General features: G+C 40.0%; 1 protein-coding gene across 1 annotated transcript; it reads right to left on the reverse strand.

Annotated features, from left to right (window-relative positions):
• Positions 1–1,841: 1,841 nt before the first annotated feature.
• Positions 1,842–21,320, reverse strand: CMTM6 (CKLF like MARVEL transmembrane domain containing 6). Its single transcript, XM_081159265.1, has 4 exons — positions 21,101–21,320; positions 10,914–11,090; positions 7,251–7,349; positions 1,842–4,488 (listed from the first exon to the last, which is right to left on the reverse strand). Exons 1-4 carry the CDS (start codon positions 21,236–21,238, stop codon positions 4,348–4,350), a joined length of 555 nt encoding a protein of 184 aa, XP_081015391.1. The 5' UTR covers positions 21,239–21,320; the 3' UTR covers positions 1,842–4,347.
• Positions 21,321–21,434: the final 114 nt, after the last annotated feature.

The following is a 21,434-nucleotide window of genomic DNA, read 5'->3' on the forward strand; positions in this document are numbered from 1 at the left end:
AGCACAAACACCATGTAATTTGTTTACAGATACACCCGTATATGGATAAGAAAGACAATAAAAATAGACAGGAAAGATGCCCACGAAATTCAAGGTAGCATTTACCTTTGGAAAAGGAAAGAGAATAAGGTTAGAGGTGGCAAAACTTTAAAATATAACTTCATTTTCTTTTTTAACCAACGACCCTTAAAGCAAATGTGGCCAAATGTTATGATCTGCCAAAGCTGGGTGGTGTTTACAACAGAAGTTATCCTCTGAGGTACTTCCAGTGCCTGACCTATTTTACAATAAAAAAATAAAGGTAGCCAAGTGAAAGGTAGCAGGGGAAAAACAATACTCCCTACCTTTTATTCAACCAGTTTTCCATGATTCGCATTGCTTGTAGAATTGTAATTCTGTCTAAAAAACAGAACTGTCGGTTTTTCTATGCTAAATTGCTTTGCGGTAGTCAGGCCCACAAAGTGTCTTAAACTGGGAATTTTATTTCTCCTAACTGGGGCACAATCCTTAAGATGCTTGTGACACTCTCGATCCCCAACCCAGCAGCCCTTTCTCTTGCTAACAGAACCAATTTCGTTCAGGTGTCCGAGGGCTGTCTTCTTCAAAGGGCACTCAGGGCCTGTGGGGAGGAATCTTGATTATTTTAAGCCAATTACAGTAATCCCATTCTGTGTGTCAATAAGTGATTCAGAAACGGGCATTTCATGTCCTGTCGTCAGCAAGCAGGTGAAGTCCACCGAGGGGCCTGTGCGGAAAAGGCACGCCTCGGAGAGACACAGAGCAGCACACGATCTCTTCTCTTGTGGCCTGCGACACTGCCAGTGGGTGGTGCCTGGAGATGCTGCGACAGTCTTGCTGCACCATGAAGGGCCCGTCCTGGGGACCGAAACTCACAGCAGATGAATGGGCAGAAAACCGTGGCAGGAGAGACCCTGGGTTCCTGCTGCCACCACTGAGCCACTGAATTCCCCAGTCTCGGAACTGTCCTGCCCAGGTTTCTTGTGACATCCATTTCCTTACTGTCTACGACCCACTTGATTGCTCTTGAATGAAACCCAAGGCAACTCTGAATGAGCAAGTCCCAGTGAGCTCTTGGTGACTTAAAGACCTCGCTATTGTCATCCGGGCTGGAGGCGGCAAGTTTGCAGACTACACAGATAGTTGTAGCTCTACCAGAGCCGCCTGGTCCCGCTCGCGCTCTCCCTGTCATCAGACAGTCTGAGAGAGAATGTGCCCGTTTGGTCTTGAGCATTGTTGGCCACGTCGAGAAACATGCTGAAGACTCCAGATTTCCTTCTTTGGTAGTTACTTTAAGGCGTTTAGTCTATAACATTCCTTTACAACTCTTCACCCACAGTTAGTTCCTTAAGACTCTTCTTAGTTTTGTTGTGGTTTTAAAATATATTTTTATTGATTTCAGAGAGAGGAAGGGAGAGGGAGATAAAGGCATCAGTGATCACTGATCGGCTGCCTCCTGCACTCCGCCGCCCCCCCCCCGCCGCTCCCCCGCCGGGGATCGAGCCCACAACCCAGGCATGTGCCCTGACCAGGAATTGAACCTCGATCTCCTGGATCCTAGGTCGATGCTCAACCGCTGAGCCACACCGGCATATTCAATGAATATGCATTCATTGAATGCATATTCCAACTTTCCAACAAGAGGCAAAGCCCATGGGTAGGAAGGGGGTGTGTTTCTCCTTGTGCCCCCCACCTGGGTAGGCCACAGTCCAGTCTTCTATATGGGTGCTCACCATGGTCGTGGAGCCAGCTCCTAGAACTCTGGGGAAAGCTTTCTTTTAAGTACCATGCTCCTGTAATAATTAAACAACTACAAAAGTATGGACAGTAAGATGGATTTATTTAAAAAGAAGGCTACAAAATTTGACATGGAGAGAGACAAAAAAGACCCACAGGATTTCAATCGATAAATACAAAAATGATTGGCTATAAACAATGTAAAAATATATTTTCCAGTCCCCAAACTGAATATAATTAAGTACAGCAATTATAAAACTTTTATATTTTAAGTGCATTTCCCTTGTAAGTTTTAAAAACCATTCTAAACAGTTTATTTGTATAAAAGATAACAAATTAAATTTATCATAGATGTTAATAAAAATTATTTTAAATTTGAGTTTACCGAGTCTGCCCTTTTCTGAACATAATAGTGGTTTTGGTCACAAGTTCTCCTTGAACTTTTTATTTACCACAATGGTCTTTTTACTCCTAATTTCTTCTATAGTAGAAGAGGGAGGCTAATCAGTCATAGGTCCCATAAAAATCAATGTGAAGAGAAGTTCTAATGACAAAAATACCAGTAAATATATTATTTTTCTGCAAAGGCAAAGATTAAGTGGCCCTACGCCAAGGAAATAAATGGAAGTGAAACCTCAGAACAACCAGAGCTTAAATTCAACCAGCTACATGTGTGAGGCCAGCTGAGGACATGGCCATCTAACTCCACTAAACCCAATGCATGGGTGGGACCCTGAGGTAGTCCAGATGGCTGGCTGTGAACCCCAACTGGGTCTAGGTGGTATTTACAATGGCAGTGGTACAGGAGTTTGATGTGAAATTCCAGAACTTACTGACCATAAGCTGGTAATTTCTGAACCAATCTTTACTCTTGAACCCAAGATCCAAGCTACTTCTCTCTTAGATCACCCGCCCAGCAACAGCAGCGGCCATGATTGGTTTCATCATCTCCCGAGCAGGTAACGGTGACATCACCACTAATACGAACATCCAGACTCTGACACAAACAGGTAAGGTCCTGAGTCACTAAGACAGAGCAGAAGCTGTTTCTGGCCGTAAGGACCCATTTTTGAGAACCCATCTACAATGCACAAAAGGCAGACGAGTTAAAAAAGGGTGGTGTCATTAAACTGCCTCGCTGGGAACATGATTCCACTTCTTCAGATAGAAAACCTAGCACACTTAACTTGGGAGACCACCAAAGTCCTGAAGGACCTGACGCATGGGCTTATCTCCTTAACACCAATGTCTTGAGTCAAAAATCTAGGAGGACAAGAAAGGTCTAGTCTGGGGGCCACAGCCTGCCAACAACAGACAATTCTTCCAAATTATCCGAACTGGTTATGACACGTCTCTTGAGAATGGTCTGACTACTCCCTTACAACCATCAACAATACTAACCTGGACAGGATTCTCTAGATATTCACTTTCTTAAGGTCTCCTCCAGAGAGAAATTAGAGCAATGCCTCTGTGGGAACAAAAACCCTAAGGATCCTGCTAACACTCTGTGCAATTAAAAGGGCCCAAGATCCTGGGCCACTGGAAGACAACTGCCAACAAGAAAGAGCGAGAGGTCTGCCTCTGCCAGATGATGAAGCAGCGTGTGGACCATTCTGGTAAGGACACAAAAGCAAGCATCTCACATGGATAAAAATCAAAGGCTGGGGTTTTAAAAAGAAGACTAGCTCCAAAGAAAACACGAAAGAGGAGCGGCAGAGCTGTGTCAATTTCGGCAGAAACAACCACGTGCCAACAGGATGAACTATTTTCTCACTCCCAGATGGAAGCGCCTCTCCCGACACTCAGTAAGTGGCTGCGGCCTGCTCTTACTTCACTGTATTGCACGAAAAGTACACCTTTATCATCTCTGGTCCTTAGGTGTGAGATGAGCTTCTTCCAATTTCTATGTGTTACATACAAATCTTTTTCTTTTTACTTAATATTAACAACAACCAAAGTGCAGTATGTTGCTTTTATACATATAAAACACCAACATGCCCCATACATTTCCTATTAGGCTATAAAAGAGTTAATAACAATCATCTTAAAATGTTACAATAGAATTTTAAGGCTGTGGGAGATACAGTAAAACCTGGGTATTATATTTTTAAGGAAGAAACCTAGACCAACATTTTACATTTTGAATTTAAAAATTTTAATATACATTAAATTTTATCTAATCATCGAAAAACAACTCAGAGCTAAGCAAATTAACTTAAAAATGAAACAATGTCTAAATGGATGAACTTAATCATGCAGTTCGTATAGCTATAAAGAATAATCTGAAAGCTAAGCCTAGTAACAAAGACAAATAATTTATCATCAGTTGAGCTGTGATTTAAAGAAACAACTCCCCCCTCCAAAAATGAAACATCATTGACACAAATTTCAAATGTTATAAAAAAACAAAAAACCCTCTCGCCTGACTTTGGTGACCGACACACTGTCCAATATTGATAAAACTGCCTTCCGGCCCTTCCCTTGCTCTTCAAAAGAAGTGGTTTCGCAATTCTACAGATAGTACAAGTGCTTCTGCCCGGGCTCAGGTACCACGCAGTCGCCACGTTACACAACACCTGCTCCCTAGAGTCTTTAAGCATTCAGTGGTTGGGTGAGGGCCTCCTGCCTATTGGTAGCCTCAGGTGGTTTTCTCAGCTGGGATTCCTGTCGTTTTTCATACCACATATAGCAGAAGTCAAACAAGAACATAAAACTTGCTAGAAATCCAAACACCTGAGGAGAAAAAAGGGGAAATGGTTATATGAGGAATTTTATAATATAATCTCACGTTTCCTACTTGGCTTTGAGGGTGTTTCATACAAGCAAGATGACTCATCAATTCTATCTTAAATTCAGTGGTAAAAAAAATGTTTAAGGTCACCAAAAATGGAAAGAAGTTACCAAAAAAAAAAAAAAACCACTCCAGAATAATGGCTATTGGTCAAAGTCTCACAAATAACAAATGCCCTGTTTTAAAAGTGCATGTTCATATGTGGGGTGCCAATCTATGAAACTAAGGTTAACAGATGAAGAACAAAAATCATTTAAAATGATACAAACATGGGATTATTAGCAAAGGTTAGATTGACCCACAGATGAGATAAGGGACATATGATAGTAGGCAGCTAAGCCTAGGCGAAAATGGAAAAAGTCATTAATATCAAAAACAGAAATTCTATTTTGAAGATACCTTCGGGTTAAATTATCTAAAAAAAATATTTTCCAGTTATTTGTCACACTCTAATGACACAGCACCATGACGCCACTTCCCCTTCCTTAAATCACTTCCTCATTAGGTACTCTTCGAACATCTGATCCACATTCCGAGAATTCTGTCAAGAGACAGAAGACCTGGTTCAAATACAGCTCTCCACTGGCAAAACCATGAAGGAAGTGGGAGCCAAAGTGCTCTACAGAGAGAGAAAATTGATGCAGGTAATGGCTAAAGTCCCTTCCAACTCTGGCACCCCACCCGTCTCCGTGGTTTTTAACATTCTGTTGTCATCGGCTTCAGTCTCTTTACCCTTCATGTTCAACCTCTCCACCCTGAAGAATATGCATTCTGCCTCATCTCACTGTAAAGCAAACAGCTCCAAACTCATTCATTCACCTCGGTGTCCCCAACACATCCAACCTAAAATTAATTATCCACCCCAACCCACCCAACACCCAAGACTCTTCTCCCCTAATGGCACCTACCCTCTTACTGAACTGGCTAACGGATCAGCACTAAAGGTAGACCAGATGTCACCTTGTCTGTGACACCATCTCTGGTCACCCCCAGAAAGCTCCAGTCCATGCAGGGCCCTCCATGCATATCATCCAGATAGATGACTGTCCAGCTCTTTTGCTCACATACTTCACAAAAAAATTTTTAATGGATTCCCCCACTCATTTAATTCTACAAAATTTTTCATAATCTAAATAGCTGCAAAAGGTAATTTTCAGCACATTAAAAATGTTTTTAAACTGCCAGTTGCTCTTAAATATATCCAATGAAATCTAAATACTGTAACAATCTAACAATCATCTAATTAAAACACATAAATAAGCTCTTTTTTAATAGCTGAGAAATTTTTTTTTTAGCTGAGGAATTTTATGCCATGCTTTTCCCTCCGAAACTCAACTTTTCCTCCATTTCCACTTCACTTCCTCCACCAAATTTTATAGTAACATATTTCTATTCTTGAAAATATTTTCTTGACCTATCTTCCTCTGCAACAAAAATATGTACATACACTGGAGTTAACCATAAGGCTCTGCTAAAACTTTCGGTTTTCTCTTTAACTGGTTCATGTCTCCATGGATAAATATTACGTATTGCCAGAGTGAGTCACAGTTCAGCATTAATTTTATTCCTATGTTTTATTTTTACATACGTAAGTGCTAAGAAACTGTGAATAGGTATGTTATAGCCATGCAATTCCTTTTAAGTTGTACTACTAGAAAAAGTAATTTTAATGATCTATTAGCTGACCACTCAATTACTACTTCAGTTTTTGTCATGAACAAAGTATTAATTGGAAACCAGCTGACTTATAAGAGGATTTGTTATCCAGTTGTTAGCTGCTCACATTCAGAATACTGGTACTAATTCAGTCTATGATCCTTGACTTGCAATTCTGAAATCCCAAAAAAGTTGAACATTTGCCCTGTCCCATGCGCCTCAATGGTCAGAGCGTTGGCACCAACGGGTCTCAGGTTCAATTCCTGATCAAGGGCACATACCTGGGTTATCGGGGCACATGTGGGAGGCAACCAGTTGAGGTGTCACTCTCTCATATTGATGACTCTTCCATCTCTCTCTCTCTCTCTCTCTCCCTCCCCTCACTCCTTCCCACTCTCTCTAAAAAGAAATGGAAAAAATATCCTGGGGTGATTTTTAAAAAGCTCAATGTTTTCATGACTTGCTATTTAAAGTCTTTACCTGTCCCTTTTACTGTGAATATTCATATGCTTCAGAAATACTACTATGCTGGGTTACAGGATAGCACCCAGGCCCTCCGAAGGTACTGTGTAAAGAAGTTTATGTTCAGCGTAAACTTTCTAAAATCCAAAATATTCTGAATTCTTAAAAAAACCTGCCCCTCCCCTCCAAGGGATTTCAGATAAAAGCATTTACTTATCATTTCCTTAACTAGGCTCAGCTTTTGGATCATTTCTCCATGTAGTGTCTACACCTAAACAGCACATGGCAAGTAGATGAGTTTTTGCTGAGCCAAAAAGCAGAGAGTAAGGCAATAAAGTCAATTCTACCACTTCCATTAGCAACATGTTCATATGTGGAGTAAGTGGGTTTCTGTTAACAAAACTCAAATGCTAAAGGCAGGTTCTAGAGTTTTCAGCTATCACATTTAAAGCTACTCACAATTACAATAAAAAATAAGTTAAAAGACAAACTACTCTCCCATATTGGGTAACTTGCCAAGCACTTTCCAGACTCCATATTTCTAATGTAACGAACATAAGCAAAGATAAAAATACAAGGTACTTACAATTGCAGCCATTTCAGCTGCGGTGTGGTCATGTGTGGAAACGAAAATGATGGATGCCAAAGCAAACACACATCCTATCACCAAAGTAATATAAAAGTCCTATACGTACATATAAAACATAAGGAATACAGTATGTTAGGTTGATGGAAACAAATATCTTAGTTTTTTACTGTTAAAAAGCTTTAGTGACTTATATTTTTTCCCTTCAGTTTTCAGTAAGTCTGGCATTCCATAAACACCCTGTAAAGAAATACCATCCACTCTTTGGAAAGGGTATAGTCAGAGACTACGTTACAAAATAAGCTTGTCATGAAACAGTTCCCCAAAAGATCGTGTGTGTGTGTGTGTGTGTGTGTGTGTGTGTGTATTTCTCTAGGACACATTAAAATGATCAAAGCCAAAGGATTTATTAAATCTAGCTTACTTCCACCAAAAAAAAAAAAGTATTTTTCTTTCCTTTCAGCATATTCTGTGCTAGAACGGCCTCTCTGAGAGGACTTTGGTGCTTTGAAAGCACTTTGGAAAAGAGAGAATCAAAAGAACCACCCATAATTAACTAAATAAAATCATGTCAACGGTATGTTTTTTAGCCACTTAAACTTTCTGTGATAACATATTATTTTCAATTGTTCCAAGTGGGTAGGTAATACAAATGAGCTTGTATGACAGGTTACCTACTACCATAAAAGCTTCCACATCTCATCACAATGTGGCTTACAACAATGGGGTTCTTCATGGGTTTCCAAGTGCCCTCTCAGGCATCACCTCATAAGGCTCTCTCTCATATGCCAACTGAAAACTGCTGGACATACATACTTGATTCAGAGGAGAAACGTAAATGATAGCCACTCCAAAGTGTTTTACATCTGATGCTCTGAGTTTTCTGAAATGCAATCTTCACTAAACCTAATATCGATAAAACTATCCCACAGAGAATTCCTACACTATTGTCAATCGTTCATTTAACATTTGTAAAAAAATTAAGTTTTCTCTTTGCTTCTAAAAGAGATGCTTTCCTGCAGTACTTGAATGTTATTTCAAATCTGCTACATGCATATATAAAACTCTACTCACTAATATTTGGATTACATTCAAGGAGGTATTTAAACAAGACAGTCGTTTTGAGATGGAATAATTTACTATTCAATAAGCATGGGTTCTAGAGCCAGACTATCTGAGTTCAAATCCCAATTACACTACTTCCCAGCTATATGGCTTTGAATTAGTTATTGAACGTCTGTGTGCCTTTGTCTCTTCATCTGCAAATGGAGGTAGTAACAGTATCTTTTTCATTAGATGAGTCTAAAAATTAGTGTTAATCCACTGAAAGTGCTTAGATCAGTGCCAGGCACACAGTAAATGTCCCATAAATGTTGGCTATTGTTATTCTTGATAGAATCTGACCCACAATAGCACGGAACAGAAAAGATTCTTTCTTATAAAAGATTATCCTTCTACCCTAGACACCACCACTACACACTCAAAACATTTTCTCTAAAACAGAAAACCTCCCTTATATGAAAGTATACTTAAAATTTAAATACATTAATATGTACACAGTAAAAGTGATTTTAAAACCATTGAAACTAACATGAAATCTTTCCAGTTAGGTAAAAAGCAGAATATATACACTCAATGATTACAACTATTTAAAATTTTTAAAATTACCTCTTAATAGAAACAAAAGACCCAAAAGAAATATAGTAAAATACTTACAAAATATTTTAAAATATAGTAAAATATATACAAAAGCTGTTAATATTTATAAAATAACCGAATTACTTATTTTATTCCCCAGTATTTTTAAATCACTATTTACTCAAAAATAATTTTTTAAATCAAGCTTGATGTAATAAATGTTTTACATTTTGTTTTCTGTTGTTAGACCATTACACTAAATGGAAAATATTACACTATTGTTTCTTGTCAAAAAGATTAATGTTCTTAAACACTACTAATATGGCACTAAAGTAAAAACTAACATTTCTAAAAATATTCTTATTAGGATAATGATACTGTTTTGTTAAGAAATAAAAAATGTTTTTAATTTTTAATGTTTAAAATATAGATTTATACAAACAACAAATCAATCAGCTCAGATATTAGTGAGCTTTTCCCCTGTCCAAATCTTATCACATCTAATCTGTAAAAAGGAAGACTTCTCAAGGATTATACTTATTATAACAAAAATTCCAAGGTATTCTCCTCATCTCTTTTTCTATGTATTTCATAAAATGCATGGGTGTTATTATCACTCTTATACAGAGATTCCTGTGGTGATATTTGCCATGATACATCTAGAGTTGCTAGGGTCTCCCTGGCCAGGTAGCTCAGTTGGTTAGAGCACCATCCTGATACGCCCGGGTCTGATTCCTGGTCAGGGCACATACAGGAAGCAACCAATGAGTGCATAAGTAAGTGGAACAGCAAATCGATGTTCCCTCTCTCTCTTTCCCCTTCCTCTCTCTCTCAAAAAAATCAAGTAAATGGAGCATTGAGGTGTGAGGACTCAAAACCACAGCATATAAAGTACCTGGCACACAGTACTCACTGACAGCAGCTACTATCAGATAAGATGGCAAAACAATCATACACTGGCCATACCAAGAACTGTGTGCAGGAACTCATCAAAGACTTGCTGGATTTGATTCAGACTGTTTTCCAAAGTTATTTTTTTAACTGTTTGGTATCGACTTTAAAAAAAATTTTAAATCTAAAATAATTCTTTTAAAAGAAGGTAACAGATTCCTACGATACAAAATTTAAGAGGTATAAAATGGTATATAGAAAAAAGGAAGTATCTTAGGTGTAAAATCAATATATAACCCAATGGTTGCTTCTCATTAATTTAAACTAAAACATAATCTTACTGCTTTGTATTTATCCTATTATCTTTTGTTTTTAATAGTTAAAAATTTATCCTAATTTTTAGTCGTTTCTCTCAGAGATGTGAATTCTCTATGTCAATCCTGACATGTACGATTAATTCTTCACAGACCACTACTGGTAATTCACCTGCTACTGAAGAAGTAAATTACTCAGTTCTTTCTTTCTTCAATGCAGTACCTATGAAAAAGCTCGCCTGTCATCTCACAAATCCTCATACTACACTAAATAAAAACACAGGGTCAGCAGAATAAGTTTTTAGAAAGTTATGCATCTCTAATAAATGCTTCTTAATTTGCTTATAGAAAAATTTTCCCCATAATAAAATCAAAACAAAATAGGTAGAATTACATGCTGTTTTATTTATAAGCTCCAGGTACATAGCACATCAGTTCATTCCTCCATCTCTAGTGTCTAGCATAATGCCTGCCATATAATAGGTACACAACGAATAACTGTAGAACCAATGGGTGACACTCTGAAATGCGAGAAATCGAAAGTGACAAACTCTTAGTTTTTAAAAATATCTAATGTGAATTAGATTAAACCACCAGGCATTGTAAACTACGGGTACTGTTTGTCACTTTCATTCTAATTTCACTTTCCCCGTCTATCATCCAATTTGGCAGGGAAGACGAAGTTGCTTAGGGGCAGAACTGCAACCACTTTTCTCATGTTACTGAGTTTTGAAAGCGTTACTATTTTGAAAAATAAAACTATACAAGATTCCAAAATAGCTAAGTTCTTAGTACAAGGATTACATTTTTTCATGCTTACCGAGGTCTTGACTTTTACAGGTTCGACTCTGTCATACACTGGAGTGCAGTACACTATCAGGATAAGGAGACAAAGGAGAAAGGCACTGCTGCTTACAAACTCGAAAAAGTAAAGTCCTCCACACAAAGTGCACTGTGATACAATTTCTTCACAGATAAATGCCACCAGAGACAGCAACTAAGAAAGAAACACAACATTTTACTTCAGTGTTTTCAGAGAAACCTACAGTACTCAAAAACACCATCTGTTCACTCAAATATTTATAAAGTGGAGACCATGGCAAACAAGCTTACTGAATGGCGGATCTACACAGAACTTACAGTCTGGTTACTTTGAAGGGAAGACAGGTACACAAATAATTAATCAACTACCATGTGCTACAGAATAGGGGAAATACAGGGTGTTGTTATAAAAGCACACAGAAGCCCTGGAGTGGCTCAGTTGGTTGAGCGTCATATCCTGAGCACCAAAAGGTTGCTGGTTCGATTCCTAGTCAGGGCACATAGCTGGGTTGTGGGTTTGATCCCCAGTTGGGGCACCTATGGAAGGCAACCAATCGATGTTTCTCACATCAATGTTTTTTTCTCTCCCCCTTCCTCTCTCTAAGCATGTCGTCCAGTGAGGATTTTTAAAAAATAAAAAACACACAGAAGAACCACTGAACTTGGGAGGTCAGGAAAGGCTTCCTGAAGAAAAGCTGAGACCTGAACGGGCAGTAGAGTCAATTTGAGGAGTTAGAGACAGAGAAGTTCTAGGCAGAGCAGCAGTACATACGAAGACTTAAGAGGGAAGACAGCATGGCACCCGCCTACCCCAACACACACACACATATCCCACCACCCGCAACTGAATGTGAAAGCAAGCTGAGTCACCATGGCTGACGTGTCCAGTTTGAAGGAAGGAGACAGCAGCACAAGAATGATTAAATGAGGCAGAGGTAAGCAGAAGCCAGATCGAAATGTCCTCTTTAACTAGTTTAAGGACTCTGAATTTTAAGGGTTTTTAAAGCAAAGGGTAACGTGATCAGGTTCATGCGCTTAGTAGTTCTCACTAGCTACAATATGGGGATGGGACTGGAGGAAGGACAAAGCTTGGGGCAGACATCTAGTCGGGAAGCTGATGTATGACTTTGGGGAAAAGAGAGCGAGTAGGATAGCTAGCAGTAGTAACGGACAAGAGTGGCTAATCACTAAAAAATGCAGTAGAGCCCTCACCAGACAGGATAAATACCAACAGAGAAGGAAACAAGATAATGCACATGTACTGAAACATTTTAACTTAGTACAAAACAGCATATTTATTCACCAATCATTTGAAGTGGGCCTTGTCTCTGAGTATGAGTCTACAAAATTGGAATTCCACATCACGTTTCCTACATTAATCCCTGCATCATTTATGACTACCACTTCCAGACTGATATTATTTTAAGTGGAGCAAGAACTTGGACATTGATAATCAGGGTACAGAATCCTTCTAGAGCTGAACTAGTTTTACTAGTCTTTCAGTTGCCTTGCTCTTACTTAACTGCATAGCAAATATTTTAGTAACTTATTTTTCCGTCTTTCCAAAGTATGCTAGAAACAACTCCTTTTCACACTCCATTTTAGCCTGCGTAATATTTAACTAAATGTCTGACCATAAAAATTGTTAGTATAAACCAGTATGGGGATAACATAAGTCAACTGCTGGCAGAGGTTAAGAGTAAAAGAGTGCGCCCCAGCTGGCGTGGTTCAGTGGGTTGGGCATCAGCCGATGCATCGGAAAGTCATTGGTTCGATTCCCAGTCAGGGCACATGCCTGAAGCAGCCAATTGATGTTTTTCTCTCTCCCTTCCTCTCTCTCTCTAAAAAGAAATTTTCTAAATAATAATAATTCTTTTTTGAAGAGAAGAGAGTGACAAGTGCTCCAGAGGTGTTCGCTGGCCATGGCTGTCTGTGATAGACAGGCATGGGTTAGAAAGAGTCTTGCACTGAATGAAGAATGGTTAACTCTGGTTGATTCGGCAATTCAATTAAGTGGAAGTGTTCCCACTGCTGTGTTTGTGGTGTTAACATACTGCTGCTTCACTGCAGAAAGAAGAGTTTTGTTTTCTTTTTCTTTTTAAGGGGCAAGGGTGTTGGGAAGAGAATAAATTCAGTTTTAATCATGCTGTGCATGAGGGGTCTGCGATAGAGTTAAGCAGAGATGTCTAGGAGGTAAGTGGATATATAGGTCTGGAGCTCAGGGGAGAGGTCTGAGGTGGAGACAAGATGTGTGAGTCAGTCCTGGCCGGTTAGCTCAGTTGGTTAAAGTGTCATCCTGATACACCAAAGCTGAGGGTTCTATCCCCAGTCAGGGCACAAACAAGAATAAACCAATGAATGCATAAATGAGTGGAACAACAAACCGATGTTTCTCTTTCTCTTTCTTAAAAAAAAAAAAAAAAGATGTGGGAGTCAGCCAGTGAGATTACCCAGAACAAGGAGAACTCTGAAGAACCCCAAGATTTAAGGGATATGCAGGGGAGGAGAGACCAGCAAAAGACAATTAGGAGCAGTAGATAGTAGCAAGGGATAGTAGACCAAGAAAAAAGTATTTCTATAAAGAGAAAGGAAACCAGAGTGCTGAACGCTCCTTAGAAGTCAGATTAAAAACAAAACTGAAACGCATTAGACTGAGCTGCAAGAAGGCTGCTGATGACATCAGCAAGACAATTTCAGGGTAGTGACATAAGGAAGCTTAGATTACAGCACTGCATGCTGGGAAGTAAGGGGAAGACAAGGCAGTGGAATAGAGACAGCAGAGGCAAGAAGTGTGGTTTCAAAAGAGTGGCCAGAGAGGGTAGTAGGGGACAAGGTCAAAGGGAAGGGAATCTCAAGATGGGAGAGAGTCGGCGTGTCCAACTGCTCAGGCAGAAACCAGTAAGACAGGTGTGTCTAAGACAGAAAGAAAGGAGGCTCTCTAAAGGTAAGATTCAGAGCTCAGGTTTGGGGCTAACTCCTATCTAGAAATAAGAGGGAAGAAAGTGAAGGGAGTTTCACTTGGGCAGTTTGTGTGGATTTTGTGGAAGCTGAGGGAGTTTCCTCCTGAGAGTTAAATCCATCAGAATAACTATGAGCTAAGTAGATGCCCATCAGGAAATACTATCTCATCCAAGTCAGGCTGGTAGAAGCAACCAGATATATTATGGGCAACAAGATTGCTACCAAAAGCAATAGATGTATTTCATAGTACATAATAAAAAAATTTTCCTACAAGGTATTTCCATACAAAAGAGGTCAATGATATAGCCATTCTGAAAAGCAGTTTAGTAGTTTCTTAAAAAACTAAGTATGCAAATCCCATAAACCCAGCAACTGTATTTCTGCATTCTGCACCCAACCAAGAGAAATGAAAACTTATGTTTGTGCAAAAATGGATACAAACATAAAATCGTTATGAATGCTTATAACGATTTTATTCATAATAGCCCCAAACTGGAAACAATCCAGATGTCCTTTAATGGTTAAGCAAACTGTGGTAGGTACATCCATACCAAGGAACACTACTTAGCAATAAAAAGGAACAAGCTTGACATACCAACAACCTAGATGAATCTCAAGAGAATTATGCAAAGTGAAAAGAATCCAATCTCCAAAGGTTATAGACTGTATGATTCTTTTTATATAGCATTCCTCAAAACAAAAAAACAAAAAACACCCCAAAGATTATAGAGATGGACAGAGGAGTGGTGTGGCTTACGTGGAAGCATGAGGGAACCCTGTGGTGATAGAACAGTTCTGCATCTTGCTTGTGGTAGTGACTATAGGAAGCTACACATGTGATGAAACTGCATAGGAGTAACAGACACACACACAACACATGCACACAGGTGCGGGCATACAGGAACTCCCTGTACATTTTTTAAACAAGTTCCTGTGAATCTATAACTACTTCAAATTAAAAAGTTTTTTTAAAAAGTCCAATCTATGCCCAGCCAGTGTGACTCAGTGGATGAGCATCAACCTATGAACCAAGAGGTCACTGGTTCGATTCCTGGTCAGGGCACATGCCTAGGTTGCAGGCTCCATCACCAGTAGGGGGTGTGCAGAAGGCAGCCGATCAATGACTCTCATCATTGACGTTTCTATCTCTCTCTCCCTCCTCTCCCTTCCTCTCTCTGAAATCAATAAAAACATATTAAAAAAAAAAAAAAGTCAAATCTAAATTGGTATCTAAGCCTCTAAGGGATTTTCCCCCTTCTACTGAGCAATACAAAATTCATATATCCCCACAACTGCAAAGAATCTATATAAGGACAAAAACAGATCCTACAGATTTCCTGTTAGTGAAGCATAAAACCATCCAGCATATCCCAAACAACTTCCTTCAGAAAGATGTTAGGTGAGGCATTCCCAATCACTAAACCACAGGATATAAAGGGCACACCAAGACAACTGCCAGAAGGTCACTGAGTAAAGGTACTTCCTTAGTCTCCTGTAATTATAGGTACAGGCGGAGTCTTTATAGAACTAGAGTATAATAAAATACTGTCTACTACTCTATTTGCCTTATTCTTGCCTTTATGTTGCCTCTATCTTAGGAGTTTTAGGAGTTTCTCTATGAGAAGTTTGCCAAAATATACCTCAGTTGTATAAAAGTCAATTAACTATGAGAAGATATCAGCCTAAAACTCTAATTGGGGCTTGAGAACAGCTGAAGCATTCTTATCACAATAATTAGATTATTAGGAACACTCATCTGTGTAGGCTATATGACCAAAACAATCTTATCTGTAGTATAAATACAGGCTGCTTATCTAGTCTCAGTAAGAAAAGGGCAGGATCCTGCTTGGCCAGGAGCAATCAATGTCATTACAAGTCCTGTTCCCAACTTATTAACAGGAATCATTCTTACTAACCTTAAGCCTCAGAGCCGTATTAAAAGGCGGGTTCTGCATGGGCATCCTAAGAGACTGAAGGAGTACAATGTCAAGTTTGGGCATTTACTAGTTCTGATTCCCAGTTAAAGGCCAAGAAATTAGCACTACAAGCTATATTCAGCATAAAATTTTCTCCCTGATGCTATTAAATAAGCTTCCTTTATATCTCCCATAGCACTATACAGTTTGTAGTACAAAATAAAGTGATCATTTCACAATATGTACAAATAATGAATCATTATGTTGCACACCTGAAACTAATGTTACATTTCAATTATACCTCAATAAAAAAATAGTGTATTTGAGTATTAAGTATGCAGCACTATAATATGCAAAGGAACATATGTAATGACAGAGCAATAAGACCAATGTACAAAAGACAATAAGAACACAATATATTTTGTAAGTTCAGGAAATCTCAGGAAAACTTCAGACCCACCTGGGCTAAGAGTAGCTGGAGAAAGATGGGTGGAAAGGCAAGACGCAGACCAGAGCCAAGAGACTCACAGGATCCGGACAGGCAGAGGGCATTCCAGAAGGGGCATGAACAAATCAGAACACACTCCCAAAGGCAAGAATTCGCATGGTAAGCCCCAAAGGGAAAATAAGGCAACTGACCTAACTGGATGGGGAGTGATGAGAAAAAAGGTTAAGGTGCTGGGTGTGGTTATGTGAAGATCCTGCCAGGGAGGATGGACTTCCAGATGAAGACAGCAGGGACTGCCTGCTGGGCTTAGCTGGATAGCAGACAAAAGGAACAACAACTGGGTGGGGCCTGAAGGAATATCACAGTTCCAGAGTCCCAGGGAAAGCAAGGGACACCAGACAAGCAAGTCATGGGATGTTCTGCACTGCCCAGGAAAACTCCTTTGAGAAGCAAATAAATATCCTCCAAACTGTTAAACATCGATGCTGGGGAGTGTGAGGGGTATAGTGTAGCTTATTTTAATCATATTCTTAGTTGATTTTTTTTATAAGCAGACTTTTTTTTTAATTAAAAAAAGAAAAAATGTGAAAGTTAAGGGAAGAAAAAATTTCAGATGGGAGGTCGCCAACACTAAATACAAAGGTGATTAAGGAGAGAAAAGAGATAAAGTCACTGAATTGGATAAGGAAATAATGGTGAAGGCAACCCGTAAGTTAGAAGGTTCAATTACTATTATCTGGTGAACAGTTTTGCCCTCGATAGCACGAAGACACCATACAAAGTGTTACTTACTAAATATGAAGCTAACCCCCTAACGACAGAACACCAATGCGGCTCCTTCTAATGACAAAATTTTACCCAGATACAACTAAAGGAATTACCCAACTTTTGGAGTTGGGAGGGCCTTTGGAGAGCAGATAGTCTCCCACCCTCATATTTACAAGTGATGGAATTAATCTCTGACAGGCTAAGTCCCAAATTAGCCAGGCACAGACAAGAACCCAGGTCTCCTGACTCCCACTATGTATTTGTGACCCCCATAAAACACTATTAAGTTCATTTTATGACTATGTATGCTTGTGTAGGTCTCCCCTGTAAAACTGGGTTTTTGAGGTTAAAACTACAATTTTGTGTATTTCCCCTTTTGCTGATAAATCACACATTAAAACTAATTTGCCACAGTCAACACATTGGGGAAGTCTCAGTGACTAATAAAAGCTGGTCTTACTCACAGTTCTAGTGATTTACACATTCAGATAATTACTACCCTGGGCCTCTCTCCATTTCAATTTCACTACCTTTTCTGAAACTTCAAGTCTTCCTTAAAACTAAGTCATTGTATTAAATACTAATTCTCCATCATTTGTCTTTAACAGTCTGTTATGGAAAAAATTTCTTATAAAAAAGAACTTTTTAATGTTTGCCATTAATTATAAAACTCCATCTACAAAATTATGTTAATTTGTGCATTAATGAACTTGTAGTCATATGTAAGTTCCAAGTAAACAAATCTGTCTTCCTGAAGTTAGGCTAGGCTTTCCTTGCCTTGGGCAAACATTTACTCTCACAAAGGTTCAAAGATAAAATTTGCTGACATTATGGATCTTCCTCAAGGTAAAAATAGAGCATTTTTAATTTAGTACATATCAATCTTCACATTTAAATAATGAAAAGAGCACCAATATAAGATAAGTTGCTTCTAAGTGATTTGTTTCTTGGCACTTACAGAGGAACATTATTTATCATTTAAAAAATTTAAATCACTGATGAATTCCAAATCAAACTGCTTGCTTGGTCAATATAATCACAGTACTGTGCAGCCCTCGGGACATCCAACTGGCACAATAAACACAATGTCAGCTGTTGCAGAGAGAATATTACACATATTTAGATCACTACACCAGCTTACTAGCCAGGAATTAGGTTGCCAAAGGCCAATTCACCCCTTAAACACAAACTCTCTCAAAAGTAACAACAAAAAAAACCTCACAAAATAAAATGCATGGGCATAAGGATCAATCTAAGGATAGAATAAAATGATAAACTGAATGTGTAAGTTTAGGACTGTAGTGACTCCTTACATTGAATTCCTACCTGAACCTTTATGTCTTCTTCGGCTCTGGAAGGGTAGGTGGTAGTTAGAGGCTGCTTATGTTTTGAATGAGCCTTTGACAAAATTAAGGTCATACCTGAATGGAAGACACAGCTCTACATCTCCAACTCAAGAGTTACAAGCATATAACTCAAGTGCTTAGTTATACTCTTCTATCTCTACCCTTCCCTCCTGTGTTTGTAGGCTCCATTCTCTACCCCTTTGGTGTTCAGTTCTGTACCAGCACGACCCACAGAGCCTCAAAGATCTGTAAAAATCTTCAAGAGTGGAAAGGATCTCAGAGGAAATCCATTTCAACCTCCTAGGACTCTAAGAATTTCCTAAGTAAACAGTCTCTGGCTTTGAAGTTTTAGACTAAAGTTCCTTTCTCTTTGAGGTCTTTAAGAATCTGGTAAGATGTATGGATTTAGAATCGCATACCCAAACACAGAAATGCACTACATTTTAAATAAAATGTCATAGGGCTTGTAGGTCCCTTGTTAAAGTACCTCCTCTTCTGATTATGGGTTTTTCCATGATAGTGTTACGTTGTTGGAGCTCTGAAATTCTATTTAATTTTTTAAAATAAATCACCTGCCTGGTCAGGCGTGGCTCAGCAGTTGAGCATCGACCTAGGATCCAGGCGATCGGGGTTCGATTCCTGGTCAGGGCACATGCCCTGGTTGCGGCCTAAGCAGCCGATCAATGACTCTTATCATTGATGTTTCTGTCTCTCTCTCTCCCTCTCCTTTCCTCTCTCTGAAATCAATAAAGATATATTTTTTAAAAAATTAAAATTAAAAAAATAAAGTAAAATAAATAAATCATCTAAAGTAAAACAACCTAAAGGCAGAATTTGAGTTAAGGCAAACAAGACTTTGTCTGTTGCCCCAGGCTGGACAACAGTTTTCATTTACTTGGAACTTTCTGGGTACTCCTATAATATACTGTTGGGAAGAGATAAAATATTATTAAAACAAACAAAACAGGAACAAAAAAACAACCATCAAAATGAAAGGCAATAATTAAGAAATATTTTTAAAAATCGATATTAAAGAAAGCATTCTTATAATATTACAATATTCTTACAATATTCCCCATAAACAAATAAAGAGATTTCAAAAGAGACGGTTTCTATCCTTTCCCTCTTTCTCCTTATGGATGATGGAAAACAAGCAGGAAGAGTCTACCAAAATCGCACGGCAAATTCACCTTCCCGGCTTCTTTAAGTCCAAGCAAATTCTACCACCAAAATTTCTAGTTGCATTCTGTTCTTAAGATACACAGCTAGAGTTTATTAAATCATAAAAACAAGGTCATAAAAAGTTTTACTTTCGCTTTGCTATTTCTGATTAGGAAGAAAAATATAAAGGCAACTGAAAATAAATTTAATGGGCAACAGGCAAATATTGATGATGTCTTTTAAGCAATAAGAATGCTTCAGATTAGTATCAATTCATTTTGTTCTAAAGAGTTCTACTCAAGTAGAAACATTTTAACTCTACTGCTGAGAAACAGCTGAAATCCAAATCATGTGAGAGCTGACAAGAGGAAGAGCAGAAGGAAGCGCTTCTGGGTAGAAGGAATGAATAGGTGATGCAAAGAAACAGGGAGCCCCTGCTGCTTGGCAAGAGCCTCGAGGTTGGCACTGTGGGGCTACCTAAAAGGAGGCTGGAGACACAGACAGAGCCAGGCCCTCTTGGGGTCCATTGCCCATATTGTTACTTGCCTCCAAGTGACTTCCCAGTTATTCCCAGATGTGGTTTTGGTGGCTTAAAAGTAATGGCAGTTTCCTAACTGCCATTTTTCTATTCAATAAAAGTAGGTCATCTGAGTTCTAAGAACATAAGCTCCGGTTACCTGAGTTCTAAGAATTTAAATTCTTCCCAAAAGAAACTAATTGGCTCCTTTTACTTGGGGTGGTTTAAAAAAACAAACCAACCTCTAAACATTCTTAACAGTCTGATTTTCCATCTTGCAGAAAATGCTGCTTATTACTGGAGCAATCCGTGTGTAAACGGAATTAAAACTTAAATCGCAAAGATGTTTTGATATTTTCACTAACACGTTCACGGCACCTTCACTGCCTGCAGCAAACTAAAATTCAATGAAACTGAAAATGCCGTGCCCTAGTTCTGCTACCTGCACTCAAAACATCAAAAACCTGTCCTTTTGACTTTGTACTTCGTACACTCGTGTTGTCCACTCAGAAAGAGCTATTTTCCAATCAAGATAAAACTTTTGGGAGACAGTCTGTTGAACACACACATAACGCCAAGTGCGTGGTATGGGAAGACTTCGTCCACCCCATGTAGCCGGCCCCACGGGCTCGCACCAGGAAAACCGTAAGAGCCAGGGAAAGATAAAACGCTCTCGGTCGTCTAAGTTCAGGCTCCTCGGGAGATAACGCAGAGCAACAACAACGCGGGGAGAAGGGACGGCGGGGGCTGCAGCCTAGCGTCCCGCTCGGGTCCGCCCGGCCGCATTTCCTGGATCCGCCGACCTTGCTCGGTGGCCCTCAGTCGCCATCGGGGACCCACCCGGAGAGAGGCCCGAGGATGCGGGGCCGCCCAGCGGGAGGGGCGGGGGCCCGAGGGTGACGTCCCCTCCCCGAGCGGAGAGGGAAGGAACCGGGGGTGTGGAAACGGCCGCTTCCTGAACGACCACGTTGAGGAGAGGAGGCTGGGCGGCCTCGCAGGCCCGCAGGCCGACGGCCGGGAACCAGACGCCCCCGCCCGCCCGCCCGCCCGCCGCGGCCAGGGGCTTACCAGCTGCGAGACTTTGCACAGCATCCGAGGAAACCTGAGCCGGCCCGGGATGAACCAGGCGGCGAGGCCGCTCCTGGCGCCCCTGCCGGGGACCGGATCCTCCTCCGTGGTGGGTCTGTACACGGCTCCGTTCTCCATCGCCTCGGCCGGGGAACACGGCGACAGCCAAGGAGCCTGGCAGGGCGGACTTCACCGACTGCAGAAGTCCCCGGGCTGAGCCGTCACTTCCGGAGCCTCCTCCTGGACATCCGGCCAACTCCGCCCCGCCCCGCCCGGCCACGCCCCTGTTCTGGCCACGCCCCTGTCCTGGCCACGCCCCTGTCCTGGCCACGCC

This window comes from Miniopterus schreibersii (genome assembly GCF_964146895.1).
Source record: "Miniopterus schreibersii genome assembly, chromosome: 15".
In the NCBI taxonomy this organism is placed as follows: domain Eukaryota; kingdom Metazoa; phylum Chordata; class Mammalia; order Chiroptera; family Miniopteridae; genus Miniopterus; species Miniopterus schreibersii.

Bases quoted from the DNA above. Each gene is read 5' to 3' on its own strand.
- CMTM6 (XM_081159265.1), bottom strand. From the start codon at position 21,238: ATGGAGAACGGAGCCGTGTACAGACCCACCACGGAGGAGGATCCGGTC. The intron at 11,091-21,100 runs GTAAGCCCCTGG...TTTCTTTCTTAG, and splicing joins TGTGCAAAGTCTCGCAGCTG to TTGCTGTCTCTGGTGGCATT. The intron at 7,350-10,913 runs GTAAGCATGAAA...ATGTACGTATAG, and splicing joins CTGTAAAAGTCAAGACCTCG to GACTTTTATATTACTTTGGT.